The 16961-nt window shown below is 40.9% G+C and overlaps 1 protein-coding gene across 1 annotated transcript; it reads left to right on the top strand.

The window, feature by feature from the left end:
• On the top strand, window positions 1-15545 carry scinlb (scinderin like b). Its single transcript, XM_020111134.2, has 17 exons — window positions 1-79; window positions 2355-2542; window positions 4614-4768; window positions 7253-7414; window positions 8438-8587; window positions 9023-9112; window positions 9613-9745; window positions 10202-10290; window positions 10444-10659; window positions 10741-10874; window positions 11096-11186; window positions 12453-12623; window positions 12714-12888; window positions 13704-13819; window positions 13973-14050; window positions 14137-14197; window positions 14734-15545. The coding sequence occupies exons 2-17, from the start codon at window positions 2362-2364 to the stop codon at window positions 14892-14894; spliced, it is 2163 nt and encodes a 720-aa protein (XP_019966693.2). The 5' UTR covers window positions 1-79; window positions 2355-2361; the 3' UTR covers window positions 14895-15545.
• The last annotated feature ends 1416 nt before the right edge of the window (window positions 15546-16961 follow it).

Raw genomic sequence — 16961 nt, 5'->3', positions numbered from 1 at the left:
ACACACTGTTCACTCCTACATCTACACCCTCCACCAGCGTCTCTGCTCCACTTTCTCCTCCTGATTCATCTTGCAAACTGTGAGTTCACTTCTTCTTCTTCCATTCAACATGCACGCGCCTCTCTCTTCATGCCCATTGATTTAACGCTTATCGTTAAAACACTGAGAAAACAGACGGTGCAGGATCTGGGCTGCACAGCTCGCGTTGTTGGATCTGTGACGTCCGTGTGGCCGCTTCAAGTTTGAAGTGATATGAACTCCAGATGTGCGCTCAGTGTCGGTTCATCCAGATTTGTTTGTTTGTTTGTTCACTGGGCTCCTGCACAGCCAATGAAAGGAGGAGAATCAGAACTACACTGCAGGAAGCTCAGGTTTTATTATAGAGATAAACTGTGAACTGAGAATGAAGTTCTAGTAGTTTGGATGTTATGTAATAGTCAAAAAAAAGAAAGAAAGAGATGAGGTGGTCCAAAGAGTAAATGTGACTTCATGTGAAAGCAGCAGGAATGAGTCCTGGATTCTGTTCTCTTCTCTTCTCTCCTCCCCTCTCCTCTCCTCTCCTCTCCTCTCCTCTCCTCTTGTTATTCACAGATGCACATCTGACTCAAACACCATAGATCAGTCTCAGCAGATTACATGAAGTCTCTTCATTAGAGCTGCTCTTCCCAGCAGACAAATGTGCACTGGTCCCTCTAGACCTGCAAGTGTTGTCCTCACTGTTATGTTAGGGTGGAGTTTACAGGGGGGGTGGAGGGGTTGTAACCCCCCCCCCCCCTTAAAAAAAACAGAACCAGCCTGCCCCCCCTTACCCCAATAATCATACCATCACACTGAAAGAAGAATGTTAACTGTTTTAATATGGTCCTCTCGATTCAGTTGAATCTGCAATATGAACAAATTATGTGTGTATGTATTTTTCGCCCCTATTCTATTGTAGCTACAGCCACTAACTAGTCGGTTTATTCTGGCAAGTATGACGTATAAATAGTTATTGTTTCTAAGATATACAGAAAGATTATTCATTACTGAGTTATAACCATTTCAGAATTCTTAGTATTTGACCACAATAATCGACCCAAAGTAACGCCCTTGTGCATCAGCGTTATTAACAGTGCATGTGGCTCCAGACACTCAACGTTCTCTGAGGGTTCATCCATGATGCAGCATTTATTGATCATCCCGTTACAGGAAGTCCACTGAGTGTTTTCTCTCTGTGCAGTGAAACATGAGCTTCAATTTAGCAAACAGCTGAACAAACAATCATTCTCGAACAGGTGCTGGTGATGTGTTTGTTGTATCTCTGTCCTGTCAGGTGGTAGCTGTGATGTAATATTTGAATATGTGTAAATAGTATACCCCTGCACAATAAGCAGGTGTAGCCTGTGGTTATAGCATGTGGATCACATGGTGTAAGTATATGGTGTGTAAGCTCTCGTGTGCTACAGTGGTGAGGAAGTTGAAATTGTCGTGGTGATCACAGCTGACGTCAACTCCGTCGCAATAATCCAGCTGCTGCCTCGATTTGTAATCTGGCTCTTGTGTAATCGGGGCAAACTGTAATCTGTATAATCTGGCAACCTTGGCAGAACAAACACTATCATCATAATCTAAAGTTTGATTTTTGTCATTTTTGTAAGCAAACCTTCCTTCACATTAAATGCTAAAGAGTCGTTCCAGTTCATGTGAAAACTTACACATCTCCAGAAATCAGCATGTGAACAATGTACAGCAGCAGACTAATTGTTGGTTTAAGAACTAGCTTGTCTGGTTCGGACAATACCCTGAATGTCTTAAATCATTCCTCCTGTCAAGAAGAGTTTCACGCAGCAGTTACCTTCAATCTACTGAAGCATTTGCTTTTCAGGAAAACACATCAAAAAAAGACATCTCACTTCAGTTAGAAGGGAGCGCACACCTCTGCCCGGGCTGTCCCCTTTATTACCATATTGCATCAGGTACATGCAGATCATTCAAAAACAAAAACAAAAATGTGACTTTTATGAAGTTTTTCACATGTAATACACATAATTTTCCTCTGGAGGATCCGCCCCTGGTCAGGATCAGCACCAAAGTTTAATGTTTTTTTTACCAAGTTTTGTGGTAATCCATCCAGTAGTTTTTGGGTAATCCTGCTGACTAACAAACAAACACTGATGAAAACACATCCTCAAATAGTTGTTTGCATATCTGTCTGCCCCTGTGCCCTTGGGTTTGGTTTGTATTGACAAGATTCTATTTGCAGCAACATTTACAAGGCAAAAACATTAAAACCACTCCCTGTCTTTTCCTGCCTCCCTCTGACCTCCTCTTTTTTATCCGAATTTCTCACCCTCCTTCTCCCTCTCTTCTCTCAGAGTCACCATGGTTTCTCATAAAGAGTTTGTGGGCGCCGGGAAGCAGCCGGGGCTGCAGGTTTGGCGTATCGAGAACCTGGACCTGAAGCCGGTTCCCAAGGCCCTGTACGGCAACTTCTACAGCGGGGATGCCTACCTGCTGCTCTTCACCACTGCCGCACCTTCCTACAACATACACATGTGGCTGGGTGAGACATGGACAATGTTGTAACACGTCAGAGCCCTCAACACATTCTAATCAGCCCCCATAGTATTTAAGATATCATCACTTGGTGTTATTGAACTAATCCTGTTTATCTGACTTGATAAAAAGGTTGCAGGTAAGGATGGCAAGGATGAAGCAAAATTATTCAGCTTTATTCGTCACTCCAATAATACACGTTACAGCGTACATGAGAGCAAAATGCCGTACTCCCCAGATAAGGGTGCAAGTCACTGACACATTATCCATGGTACATAAAAAGCTTCAAAAAATACAGATTTATGCATATCTCTTAGCGGACAGTATCTTAGTGCAGAAAACTCCCAAAATGCCACTTGTTTTATGTTCACATGGTGTTTGTTTAATTTTTGTTTTATGAGATCTTGCCAAAGCAAATTCACATTATGTAAATGGTGATAAAAAACCAAGTTGGTGAAAGTACAGTGTTGTTATCGGTTCCTTAATGAACTGTCGTGGCAATTCTGCAATCCCACTCTGACAATGAGGAACGAGACAAAAATCTCTTACGGTATTGTCACACTTTAATGCTCAGAGCATGGTGCACAAGACAAAGGTTAGTTTGTAATATGCTGCTGATGGGAAGCTGTTCTTTCTCTTTATACATTTGGCTCACTCCTCCCCCCTCGATGCCTTAGGCAATCAGGTCATACATTCTGCATGATCAACATGTTACCTTGGCCTTAAAGAACTTAAAGTGAAACAGTTTCTTCCTCCAAAGCTGATACACATACTGTGCATGCACATAGAATATACAAGTTTTAATATCCTTGCATTGCTAGTTAGACCCCATACAAACACACAAATGTGGATATGGTATGAGACAAAATCCATTTACAGACATGATCACCTGAAAATGTCAAGAAAATTGGGTCTGGAGATTTTTCAAGGTTTGCCTTTCACACATGAAGAATGCAGCAGGACAGTGTGTGGGGCAGACAACGTGAAAATGTGTGGCACACTCTTACAAGAGGTTTGGGTAGAAATGCTGGAGGGTATAAATTCTACGCCGCAGTTTTTTGTTTTCGTAGAACACTGAGCGTTGGCTCTTATCACCAAAAGCTCTTGACTTTCATAGTCTTTGCAAGTTGGCTTTGGCATTGGCACCTCATTTTTACCCTGAGATATTTGTATGCCTTCAGTTTGAAGTTTAAACTTTATGTGAAATCTCATGAGCATGCCCACTCACTTTCTGTGAGTTTTACAGACATTGTCCTGCTGTATTCACACATGGGCTCAATCTGAAATTTTCTGGACACTTTATTTGGGCAGGAAATGAATATGTTTGGACCTTTGGTCACTTCCTGTGACTCTGAACTGAAGGTAGATCAGATGAGGCCTCTGATCTAAGTGCGGAAACCTCTTATGCTGCTTTGAGTCGCAGAAATTTCCTTCTCTAAAACTCGTACCGCTTTGTGAAATTCCTCTCTCCAGAGAGTTCCCTCAGTTCAAGCCTGAACAGAATGCACAGTGACACACTCCTTTGGATTGAAGGCAAAATATTTTTGTCAGGCACCATAGATTTTTGGTTACATAACAAAAACCAAGGCCTAAAGAAAACGCTATGACTCATATGGAATCACCCTGTAGGCCACAAGAAACAGGCACTGGTCCAACCATGTCTGTACTGTTCCCTGCCAGGTCTCCTCCTGTGGCAGCACACAAACGAGCACACGCACACACAAACAGGCCCTTTAGATCTGCTGCCACTGCAACCATCTGAAAGTTGTTAGACGAAAAATAAATGAGAGCATAATTAATCTTTGTGTCTGAGGTGGATGTTAGTCATGTAAATTATTGTGGAAACTATCTGTGTTGTGTGCCCTCTGACGGTAATAGCAGGGTACAAAGCAGCTCTGCAGATGTGGTTAATGTGATTCTCCAGATTCTCCAAGACTCCAGTCCTGACTCAGAGGTCCTTTAAGGCCACTGCAGAAATTACAAAGTGCTGCAGTTTGCTCTGCTCATGTCTGATAACTGTAACTGTAAAAAGGATTCAGCAACAGCGTTACTTGAGTGCAGATGTCTTGTTTCTGCAGGGAATGAGTGTTCTCAGGATGAGAGCGGATCGGCCGCCATCTTTGCCATGCAGCTGGATGACTTCCTGGGTGGGGCGCCGGTGCAGTACAGGGAGGTGCAGGACTGCGAATCCAACACCTTTCTGGGGTACTTCAAATCAGGCATCAAGTATCAGGTGAGTTATCTATCTATCTACCTATCTATCTATCTATCTATCTATCTATCTATCTATCTATCTATATATCTATCTATATATCTATCTATCTATCTATCTATCTATCTATCTATCTATCTATCTATCTATCTATCTATCTATCTATCTACATACCTATCTATCTATCTACCTATCTATCTATCTATCTCCCACCTATCCTACCTACCTATCTATCTCGTACAGCACCATCTCATGTTTCGATGAATAAGCCCTACATTTTATAGAGGGATTCATGATGCCCAGAGGATGAATCCTAATGGTGTATCCTCCTGACTTGTCCTTTAGCACCACCATTATATTTTTCTTTATTTTTTTGATAAATGTTTCAACTAATGAATGGATTCAAATGTAATACTCACATTCATGTTCTCCTGAGGATAGATTATTCTAACTTCAGTAATTATTACTTTTTATCTAGCACCATCGTCATGTTAGATCACCGGCACCAGTTCGTCTTATAGCCTTATTTTGTTTCTGACAAAATACTTAAAAAATAATGATATTCTCACCAGTTGTAACTGCTTTGTATTTAGGGCAAATTAACTGACGTTAGTATCTGAGGATATCTTTATGCACAGACAGCACTATCCACGCTAATCTCAGCTAAACATGGTATTATACCTGCTAAAAAACAATGACATAAAGGCATTGTCTTTGCCAGCGTGTTAGCATACTGGCGTTAATTAAAGCACTGTTGTGCTTAATTAATGCCACAGAGAGCCAGTGGCTACAGGCTGTAGACTCTTAGTCCTGTTCAACCTGAAATACTGAACACTCTTATATCTCTTCGTCATTAAAAAGATATACAAATTAAAGTGTTTAAAAAGTCAGCATTTTAATTATATTTTAATTTGTACAAAGGGTTTACAAACAAAAAGGGTTGAGAGTCACTGATCTACATTAAGGACTGCACAGATACAGTATAAGCATTTACTGTAAAGAAATACAAAGTTAGTGATTATGACAACAGTGAGAGTTGTAATTACTTAAACATAGAAATGTGTCAGAACTCTCTTTGACTTAAAAATAGACCACAATATTGTCAGGGTTTAATGATTGTCAGCATCCTGTGAACTTTGTAATGCTGTTAAGCTTATGGGTCTGAAGTTCAGAGGAGACACAACATTCCCCTTTTTCCATTCAGGGTGTGTCTGACTGACTGAGTTAGACTATAACTGAATCAACCAGCCTGTTCAAAAGAAAATATGTGGAAAGACACAGGCTGAGCCACGTTTACCAGCCATCTGGTTCCCATTTTCCAGAAAGACCATCCAACCCCCCTCCTGGCTTTAGCTCGATGTAATTAGCCCCAAGAGTTGTTTACTACTTTTGCAAAGGTTGGAAACACTGTTTCTCCACAGTCCAGTCAGCACACACGCACACACACACACACATACACAGATGCACACAAACGTTTGTACTTGTATCTTAGCGAGGACACTCATTGACATAATGTATTCCCTAGCCCATTACGCTAACCTTAACCATCCAAACTAAATGTCTAACCCTAATTCTAACCCTAACCCTAAGAAAAGTCCTCACAAATAAATAAGTACAGAAACACACACACACACACACACACACACAATGATCTTCATAAGAAGAACAAGCGAGCAACAGAACTAACAAACCTCATTATCTGCTCATAGTTTTGGTAACTCCACTGTTAGGAAACAGCTCTTCCATTAGAATAAACAGTGCCTGCATTGTTGCCATGGAAAGTTTTACTGCGTCTCTCACAAAGGCACAGAGATGAACAGCTTGAATGTGGTTTCCATTTTGAGGTCTGAATAGCCACTATTCCACATGCTAACCAGACTCCGAGCCTTTGTGGGTAAAGGTCAACCTTTCCTTGGACGGTTTAAGAAAGTCGTCATTCCCCTTTGGTTTTTTCTACACATGAACTGAGATGGGTTAATGTTCGCTTCAGTCTGTCGCTCTTTTGCACTGTTTGATTTTATGTCTTTGTTTAATGGCTTCATTAAGGATGGCACGTCACGAGACAATCCAGCCTCCAAGGTACATGATCCTCCTTCTGGCCAGAAGCAGGCATCATGTTCTTTTCATTTCTTCCACTTGATAAGGTTTATTGGTTTGGGTAGCTGTGATGTGCCAGATGATTTACAACGTTAATCTAATCATTCGGCAGTGGGTTTTACAACCTATTGTCGTTTGTGGCTTAACGGTGTTGTGTCCCAACTCATTTCATCTTGATCCTACATGTGTCTCATGAAGTCATCTGCTCCATACATCTTGCTTCAAACTTCTCAATGTGGCAGGTGTGACTGTGTGTGTTGGACCCGAATATCATGGCTATAAACTCATAAATCTGTGTACATTATGTACAATTAGTGACTTTTTTCTTCTCATGTACACATTTCAAATGAACCTGGAAATTCAGGAAAGTTTACTTCACCTGAATTATTGGGGGTTTTTTTGTCACAGAAAGGGGGCGCGGCCTCAGGTTTTCAGCATGTGGTGACCAATGACATGAGTGTGAAGCGCCTGCTGCACATCAAGGGTCGGAGAGCCATCAGAGCCACAGAGGTGGACATGACCTGGACCAGCTTCAACAAGGGAGACTGCTTCATAATTGACCTGGGGAAGGTGAGCGCTGTTTTTCTTTTTGTGTGTGTGTGTGTGTCTATTCTTTTTTGTTCCCTCTTTAAAAGTTTTTCCAGCATAGGCACTGACCTTGTCAGGACCAGGAGAGCTCATGGGGACCAAAGCCTGGTCCTAGTGAGGCAAAACATAATTTCTGATCTTAGGGATAAGGTTTTGGTTAGGCTGTCCACAATGAATGGAAGTCAATATAAAGTCCCGACAAGGATAGCTGCGAAAGCTATGTGTGTGTAATAATAATAGTTCTAACATAGTAATAATAAGAATAAGATACATGTAGAGAATAGAATATACATATACAAATACAGAATGAATATGCAGCAGCAAAATAAGAATACTCACTATGAAGACAAAATAGGAACAAATAAATATACATATGAGTGTGCGTGTGTGTGTGTGTGTGTGTGTGTGTGTGTGTGTGTGTGTGTGTGTGTGTGTTGAATGTTTATAGCACAGGGTTGATGGGTGACTATTCCATATTCCGTTCACTTATACACTCACTCATAGGTCAGACACTATATTGTAATACAGCATATCTTCACAGTAATACTTTGTTCTTTTGAACAGAGTGACTTTATTCATAACATAAACCACTTTGAATAATATGTATGGTCATTATTATTTTACATATAGTCATTATTTTTCTCAGGAATAAAAATGATGTGTATTCACATTCTGTAATGAACCACTCACACAGTAGTTTTAGTGTCCGGTTTTTTCTTAATTCAACTTGCATGATGGATTTGACACCTGATCATACCTGCTCATATGAAGGAGGGAGAATGAGTAATGAGTTTATTCTTTATTAAAACAAACAAAATTGGAAATGGATATACCAGGTGCAGTTTTAAACAATTGTATTTCTGACAAAAGAGCTGTGTGTTTGCTGCCCCCCCCCCCTGCTTCCTGCTACCATGTCACCATAGTAACCAGAGTTGTCATCAAATCATCTAGGACTAAAAATTGATGCACTTTGATCTCAGCTTCCTGTCTCTTCCTCTCCCGCAGAACGTCTACCAGTGGTGTGGCAGTGAGTGCAACCGTTACGAGCGGCTCAAGGCCTCTGAGGTCGCCATCGACATCAGAGACAATGAGAGAAACGGCAGAGCCAAACTGCACATGGTGGACGAGGGGGAGGAGCCGGCAGATGTCATAGAGGTGATGCACAATCAGACAGTCCTCTTTTTTCTGATCCTGAAGGTGATCTCTCCAGAGCAGAAGCCATAAGTGCCCTTGATGCATTTCACGGCCAGTGAGTTAGTCGGCGTGGGAACGAGGGGGGACTCAGTGCTGTCCTTTGTAATGTGCTGTTTGTTTGCCAATTCTGTGCCAAGCGGCTTTGTGAACACTTCCTTTACAATGAGAGAGGAAGGTAAACTGCAGAGAGGCCCGATGAGAGAGAGAAGAGGGGAAGATGGTTCACAGAGTCTGTTTTAGATCCACCAGATCGTGTTTAATCTGAGAAAAGCTGTAGATTACAGTCTCCATCAAGGCTGCTCGCTGCTTTAACACACAATCATAACTTGAGGCACAAGTGATGTTTATGACAAAAAGAGAACACAATAATTAGTTTCTCTGGTTGTTGTTGTTAAGGTTCTGGGTCCTAAACCCACCATTGCCCCCAGCACTACTGATGATGAGAAGGTGGACACCTCCAACAGGAAGAAGGGCGCCCTCTACATGGTGAGTGACACAAGTGATGAATTACACTGACTGCACATACAAGATTTTGTTATATTCTTGTGTTTCTGCTTTTTTGAATTTGAAAACCAGAACTTCAATAACACAAACTGAATCTAGTTCCCATGAAGTGTAAACTATCCATTGTTTATAAATTACTGAGTGTCATTTTCAAAAATCTGAGTTGGGCTGGGGCCACACTTTCTGTCGCTGTCCGAGCCTGACAGCAAATGAATGGAATCTGACCTAAACCCAACAGGCATTCTGTTTCTTTTGTCCAAACCAAAAATGATCCCAAAGTTTTCCCTGATTACAGGCACACCGATAGCCAAGCAAACATTAGACCGTCCTCACCCTAAACAAACATTTTGTCCAAACCCAGCTGAGACTATACAAAATGAACCCGGCTCGGTTTGGGTATCCACTCTCTAGTCCATTCCACCACATCCCAAAAAAATGTTCATTGACAATCTGGTAGCTAACTCTATTACTCTGCTTTCTAGATCTCTGATGCATCTGGTTCAATGAAGGTTTCACCAGTGGCTCCGTCCAGTCCCTTCAAACAGGCCATGCTGTCTCCAGAGGAGTGCTACATCCTGGACAACGGGGTGGACAAGAACATCTTTGTATGGAAAGGTGCCAGCAGCCTTACAATAGCCTTTTAGTTTCCTCCTCACAGATTTTTTTCCAGAGAAGTTAGGTGGAAAATGTGTGTTTGCAATTAGTTGGGCCTCCAAGCTAAACACAGGAAAAACAGCTGTTCTGCCCCTGAGTCACTCAAATGCTTAAACTGCTACAGCGAGAGTGACCAAATCTACAGTTATTTAGTTTTATCAATGTCTGAGCCTCCTGGAGGTGTGTGTGTGTTTGTGTTCAGACTTTAACTTAGAGCTGCCCACTTGGAATCAGACCAATCAGGACGGATGATTATATGAAGTCTGAATACAGTCTAAGTGAAACCTCTGCGATGGGATTAGCCCAGTTGATAATACAGACCTGCCCTGATTTAAAAAAACACCTTAAAGCTTTAATATGATGTATAGGGATTTATGGGCTCTTCATCATGTCCTCCTTGTTTTTGTCTCCAACCAGGTCCCAAGGCCAACATGTCGGAGCGTAAAGCAGCCATGTCTGCAGGTCAGCAGTTCATCAGAGACAAGGGATACTCCAATAAGACACAGGTAAAGCTGACATGGACAGGTTGTTAACCGCTGTTACATCAATGTTACACTGAGAGAAAAAATCACATATATCATTTTAATGTCAAGACAAAAAGCAACAAATTAAACACACAGGGAGAGTTTATCGAGTTTAAATCCGTCATCCCCTCACAGATCCAGGTACTTCCCGCAGGAGCAGAGACAACTCTGTTCAAGCAGTTCTTCGGTGACTGGAAGGACAAGGACGAGACCACAGGCCCCACTAAGGCCTACACCATCGGCCGCATAGCAAAAGTGGAGCAGGTGCCCTTCGATGCCTCCACCCTGCACTCAAACAAAACCATGGCAGCTCAGCACGGCATGGTGGATGATGGCAAGGGCAAGGTCCAGGTATGGTGATGGTTTATAATAAAGAAAACAGTGTAAAACAGTGTGATTGGTGAGATGTGTAAACTGTGGTCTGGCTTTCAGATCTGGCGAGTTGACAATGGTGAAATAGCGCCTGTGGATCCATCATCCCACGGTCACTTCTTTGGCGGAGACTGTTACCTCATCCTCTACAGCTACAGACTCGGAGGCCGGGAGCAACACATCATATACACCTGGTGAGTTCAAAGAAATATCCACACAAACGTGTGTATCGTATCACTGTCTAATACTAATATGCTAACATTAATTACAATGCTGTGGAAGAGTGCGTTCACATGTTACCACACCACACCCAGTCTAACCACACACATTACATTCCGGTAAAATTCTGTGAAAGTCATGCAGTGTGTGTGTGTGTGTGTGTGTGTGTGTGTGTGTGTGTGTGTGTGTGTCACAGGCAGGGGCTGAAGTGCAGCCAGGATGAACTGGCAGCATCAGCATTCCTCACAGTGAAGCTCGATGACTCAATGGGAGGATCCCCAGTTCAGGTTAGTGCAGGATGCACAGGCACTGTTCTCCTTTTTATCACGTGTAAAAAAACAACTGTGCAACCCCACAGTAATCTGACTAAGACTTTTGAAAGCTTTTCTTTTTAGAATCAAATAGAAATAGAAATGAAACATGTAGACAATGTTGCCTGAGTTCTCTGAAAATGAGAAGAGGATTGTGGCAGTTAAGTAAGAAGTTGCAGCGTATGGTGTCAAAATTAACTTCAAACTTTCATGACAACACACACTGTTTACCCTTTTATCACTTAATTCATTTAACTGTAACTGGTCAAAGTGGTTTGCTTAGGCTTTCATGGCTCCCTGAGGCAAAAGAGTGACATTTCTGCCTCATGTTGCAGCACTATGGATAAATAAAGACTAATTATTATAGTGTTCATTGTGAATGACTATAGAGATCAGGGAGATAAATATGTCATAAGTAAATGTATTCTTCTGCTAAGACAAACAAACAGCCTGGGACAACCAGCAGAGGGCAGTGTTACTTTATTTTTTGTGCGTCTCCACTCGACTCAATCTATGGCACCTCCACATATCACAAAATTGCTTCACCATGTTTGTGGCCACAGTAGAATTGGAAGAAACGGTGCTACAGTTCATCTCCCAGTTAAATAAAAAAAAAGAAAAACTAAATCCTTTACTTAAGAAGGAGTTTATCCTCTTTCTTAATGATCTTGGCATCAAAACAGAGGGAAACATGTCCCGAAGTCAAACACTCAGCAATAATGAAAACATCAAACTATTTTCATCAGTCTATTTTCAGCATTTTTTTCTTAGCTTTGTGTTTCTGCACATTTACTGAAAATCTGAACAGGTATTCATTTGCAATCCATAAAACTGTGAAACTTAAATGTACCTTTTCTTCCATTTCAAGCAGTCATTGTTTCGTGTTGAATATTGTATGATGCTGTATATATACAGCTGGTAAAGACATTACACTGACAAAAAGTAATGTAGATGTATAATACTAAACTGTACACAGTTCATTATCAATATGATTTGAATATATTTAGAGTACATATCATTTATAGAGCTAAAACTTGCAAAATAGGTTAAGCAAACATTTGATATTACTTGATACGCTGAATACTGAAAACTGGGCTAACACTGGACATTAACTGTCATATATATTTACATATATACAAATGTTTCATTGATATTTATATAATATTATTCCTTTTTCTACATAGATGCAGGCTAAACTAGAATAGTGATCATAGAGATGTTTTTTCATGGCTTCAACCACAGGTGAGAGTGACTCAGGGTCAGGAGCCTCCCCACCTGATGAGCCTGTTCCAGGGCAAACCCATGATCATCCACAGCGGAGGGACGTCACGCAAAGGTGGACAGTCGCAGACCAGCAGCACTCGTCTCTTCCACATCCGGCAGAGCTCCTCCCGTGCGACTCGTGCTGTGGAGGTGAGCTGTATGCACACACCCCTGTGAAACTGACATGCTGTAGAGATGTATCATTCTCACCTCTCATTTGCCTGCATGCTGTTTACTCAGGTCGTGGCCTGTGCCTCCAATCTGAACACCAACGACGTGTTTGTGCTGAAATCCCCCAGCACCATGATGGTTTGGCGGGGCATGGGAGCCAGTGACGAGGAGGCGGCAGCTGCCAAACATGTAGTGAGTTTCTTGGGTGGCAGTGCCAGCCAAGTGTCAGAGGGCAAGGAGCCAGGTGGGTGTCCCAGAGGACCGCTATGCTATACGTAACATAACAAGAGAAAAGACTCAGTTAATATTAGCTTGACAATCAACACTTATCCCCTCATGGAAAGAAACCAGTGGACTATCGCTACTATTTTAGACGATAACGTGTATTAACAATTGTCTGATTTTGACAATTATTGATTAGTTAGCTAACCAACGATTTACACTTGAAGTTATATGGAAACTAGAACCAAGTGCACCAAGGCCCAACAGTCCCCTTTTGAAACCACATTTAAATTCACATGTATGATTCTGTCTTTAAGATCCATGAATCTTTCTCTGAGAAATCACAGAAAATGTTGGAAAACCCCCTATTTCACAATGTTAAGAAAGATGAATCCTGGATCCGCCTCCTGATCTGGATCCACACCAAGATATTATAGTACATGATTTCACAAGGTTGCTTAATCCTGCCAAATAACAGAAAAACAAAAGCAGATGAAAACATAACCTTCTTAGCAGTGGTACTTAGTCACACTAAGTTATTGGTTAAATTTGAATACAACTTAGTTAAAAACAATTCAGTCCTGTTTTCATGATGAAAGTTTAAAAGATAAAATGACCACCTCTGTTTCTGATTGCTGCATTATGTATTTTGCCATGCAGATTTTATTTTTCTCATTGGCCATAGATAAAAGAGCTGCTTGACGTAAAACGATGATGCATCTTGTGGTTGATTGGAGTAAAACGGACGTGATTCATTTCCTGTTCAAACAAACCAAGCCCAGATAGGCGAGAAAAAACTACTTGTGACGGATGGATGTTGTATTTTTTGCCTCGCAGCTGATTTCTGGTCAGCTCTTGGTGGTCGAAAGGAATACCAGACGTCAAGGAGTCTGCAGAGGATGGTCAAACTCCCACGTCTGTTCGGCTGCACCAACAAAAGTGGGAGACTTGCTGTAAGTCTCTGAGTGAAAAGATAAGAGTTGTTGCATGTACAATAACAGAGGAGGACATTTTATTACAAGATCAACACAATAATATCAAATAATGCTGAAATTGAAGTTCTACAAACTTAAACACACTGATTTTTGTCTTCTGCTGCGTCTCAGGTTGATGAAGTACCAGGAGACTTCACTCAGTCGGATCTGGCCACTGATGATGTCATGATCCTGGATACCTGGGACCAGGTGAGATGAGTTCTGTTATGACCTGCTCATAAAACTTTTCTGCCAGACTTGCTGAGTGACTGTGAGTGTGTCTCTCCTCCTTGTAGATCTTCCTTTGGGTCGGAAATGATGCTAACGCAGAGGAGAGGAATGGAGCTCCCAAAATAGGTTTGTTGCACTAAAACTCTAATGCAAGAAACAATCAGATTATACTGTCATGCTATTATATGACATTATAGATTCATAGATTTTGGGTTTATGTAAAGTTAAAGAGTTTAAAGGCACTTGGCACCTTAAAAAGGCACCCAAAGCATCACACTAATTCACTTCACAATAAATTGTGAGAGGGTAGAGAGGGTCCCCTCAATGTAAAATGTAAAGTATTTAAATATAAAGGGCCTTTTCTGGGGTAAAGAAAACTACAATTCATACAATTTAGATGAAACGAACTAGTGAAAACATCATGAGGATTATTCTTCATTAAATATCTGCCAATAGATCCCTTTCACCTAAATCTTACACACTGGACCTTTAAAGTTTAAATAACAAATATTGTTTATATTGACAATGAGGCAAAAGTGAGCAAAAATCAATTAATGCAGATTAAAATGTTCTAATTTTCAGTGTTAAATGATTTGTCCATGTTCTCACTTTGTCTCCTGCCTGTGTCTTACCTCTGCCTCTATGTCTACCTCTGAATGTAGCAAAAGAGTACCTAGAGTCAGACCCATCTGGTCGCAAAGGACTTCCCATCACCACCATCAAACAAGGAGCAGAACCTCAGACGTTCACTGGCTGGTTCCAGGCTTGGGATACCAAGATGTGGGAGACAGATCCACTGGAAAGAATCCGTGGTCGTTTCTGAGCGCAAAACTCCAGAACTCCCCCTCTGACGTCTTACCTGTCCAGCACTTCCTCTTGCTGCCGTTTTCATCTTACCTCTAAATCCCTAAGTGCCAAAACCAATGTTATTATGACCGTCATCCGGTTGAATGGCTGCCTCTACGCCTTGGTCTTGGTGCAGCGCACAAGACTTCAAGACCTGGAATGCACCACCATCAGAATTCAAATGACTTCCTCTTGTAACATCACCTGTATCTGATGGTGAAGTGGTTGGTTGCATCCAACAGCTTGTCATTAGCTTGTTACATATTTAGAAAATCACCTCTGAGTAGGAATATGAATAGGAAAATAGGAAAGGAAGCCATTTTAGACAGCTGGAGGTATGATCTGTTTCTCTCTGCTCTCTTTCACTTGTGTTCAGAGGACACCATCATACTCTGTCTCAACATTCCCTTTGTTTTTCATAATGAGCTCAGTTTACTACGTGTGTTGTGTTCTAGCATTGCTTGTGTCCACCAATCAGAAGTTGCATGGTGCATTTTTTATTCATATTCTGTGAATTTTAAAAGGCGTTCAGTGGTATGCACACGTGTTGGTTGTGTCTATACTCTTTATTAAATTTCTCTGAAATGCTCATGTGGACGGCTTTTAAATAAAACTCCCAGGATTTCAAGGCTATTTTCTCTTATTTTAACATTTTCAAGCCTGTTGAATAAATGAATCAAATGAATCCTAAATATGCACTATTTCCCACAAATTTGATACAAACCTACATGAGCCAGTTCTGGCTGAGGTTCTCTCCTCTGTCTCTCAGGAGGAGGCACAGGGACACGTGGCAGCTCAAAGCATCTGTCTAAGAAGACATGAAAGCTCAGCTCACAGGTGTGCTGTCCTTCAGGATGTGGCGACATTTTTTTCTGGAAGGTGAAGTGGGTTGTCCACAAGAGGGTCGGTGGTTCAATCCCTACACAAAGACACTGAATCCTAAATTGCCCCTGACGGTTATGCTGGCAGTGTGTGAGTGAGGGATAGAAAAGGTGCTGTGTGAATGTGTAAGTCAATGCTAGAAAGGGCTTTGATTGGCCAATCATATTACATCAATGTTATTTATTGACCATATACATTGAACATTTCAGTAGGAAAACATTGTTCATTGGTGAGTGAAAAATGTCACATCTACATTCACAATATACTGTTTATATCTCCTGGACCCTGGTGAGCAGTGACAATAAAATAGTATCTAGAAATTAAAATATTATGTTTTTATAATGATGAAAGGTAAATGATAAATGATTGTGATGAAACCTAGGAGATAGAGTTAGAGCCTCAAAATTCAAACATCTACTGCAGTAAGCTTCATTACAATTTTGTGTTTACCAAACCTTTTCATTTTTGCTGTGCAGAAGGAAATCAGCAGCCACAATAACAAACTTAATAGTTTGACCTGAATGATCTCGAATGATGTGTGCCACAGAGTTGTGATGATTGACTTAATGAGTATCCGCCAGAAGTCCTAATGTAATGAAAACCACTTAAAATGTCCCTGAGAGGGAACAGATTATAGACCAAGATCTTCAGCGAAGTAAATTACATCTCTACAATACATTATTTTTAACATTTAAGTTTTAACAAGACAGTTATTGGAGTGAGACAACTCATTGTGTTCTTGATTGGACCTATAGTTTTTTAAGATAGAATAAAGATAAGCCGATGATACTAAACAAATTATGGCATCAGGCTCTCTTGTACAAGAATTAAGAAACATAAGATGAGGATCCGATATCTGATCAAGAACTTGTTCAGATTTATGTGTGACTTAAGTGAGTTATTGTGAGGCACAATTTTTATGAGGGCTACGATATGGCTTAAACTGAATCAAGATAAAATGTTCATGTCGACAATTATCATGATAAATGACACATTATTAGTTTTGCTGAGGTAGATAAAGTATGTGCTATACCTCCTCACTGTGCTTACACAATACAAAACACAAGTCAAGACAAGATAAGATACAATTAAACAAGATAAAATAAGATAACATCAGATAGAATAAGACAAGATAATATAAGATATGATACAATAAGACAAG

Source organism: Paralichthys olivaceus, chromosome 16 (genome assembly GCF_024713975.1).
Source record: "Paralichthys olivaceus isolate ysfri-2021 chromosome 16, ASM2471397v2, whole genome shotgun sequence".
Lineage (NCBI taxonomy): Eukaryota > Metazoa > Chordata > Actinopteri > Pleuronectiformes > Paralichthyidae > Paralichthys > Paralichthys olivaceus.
Note: the sequence above shows the minus strand (reverse complement) of the source record. Positions and strands in the feature narration are given on the sequence as shown.

What these genes read in the sequence shown, in the direction of transcription:
- scinlb (XM_020111134.2), top strand. Translation starts at nt 2,362, where the DNA reads ATGGTTTCTCATAAAGAGTTTGTGGGCGCCGGGAAGCAGCCGGGGCTG. An exon ending in AATCAGGCATCAAGTATCAG is followed by an intron (nt 4,769 to 7,252) that starts GTGAGTTATCTA and finishes TTTTTGTCACAG; the next exon opens with AAAGGGGGCGCGGCCTCAGG. An exon ending in ACAAAAGTGGGAGACTTGCT is followed by an intron (nt 13,820 to 13,972) that starts GTAAGTCTCTGA and finishes GCTGCGTCTCAG; the next exon opens with GTTGATGAAGTACCAGGAGA.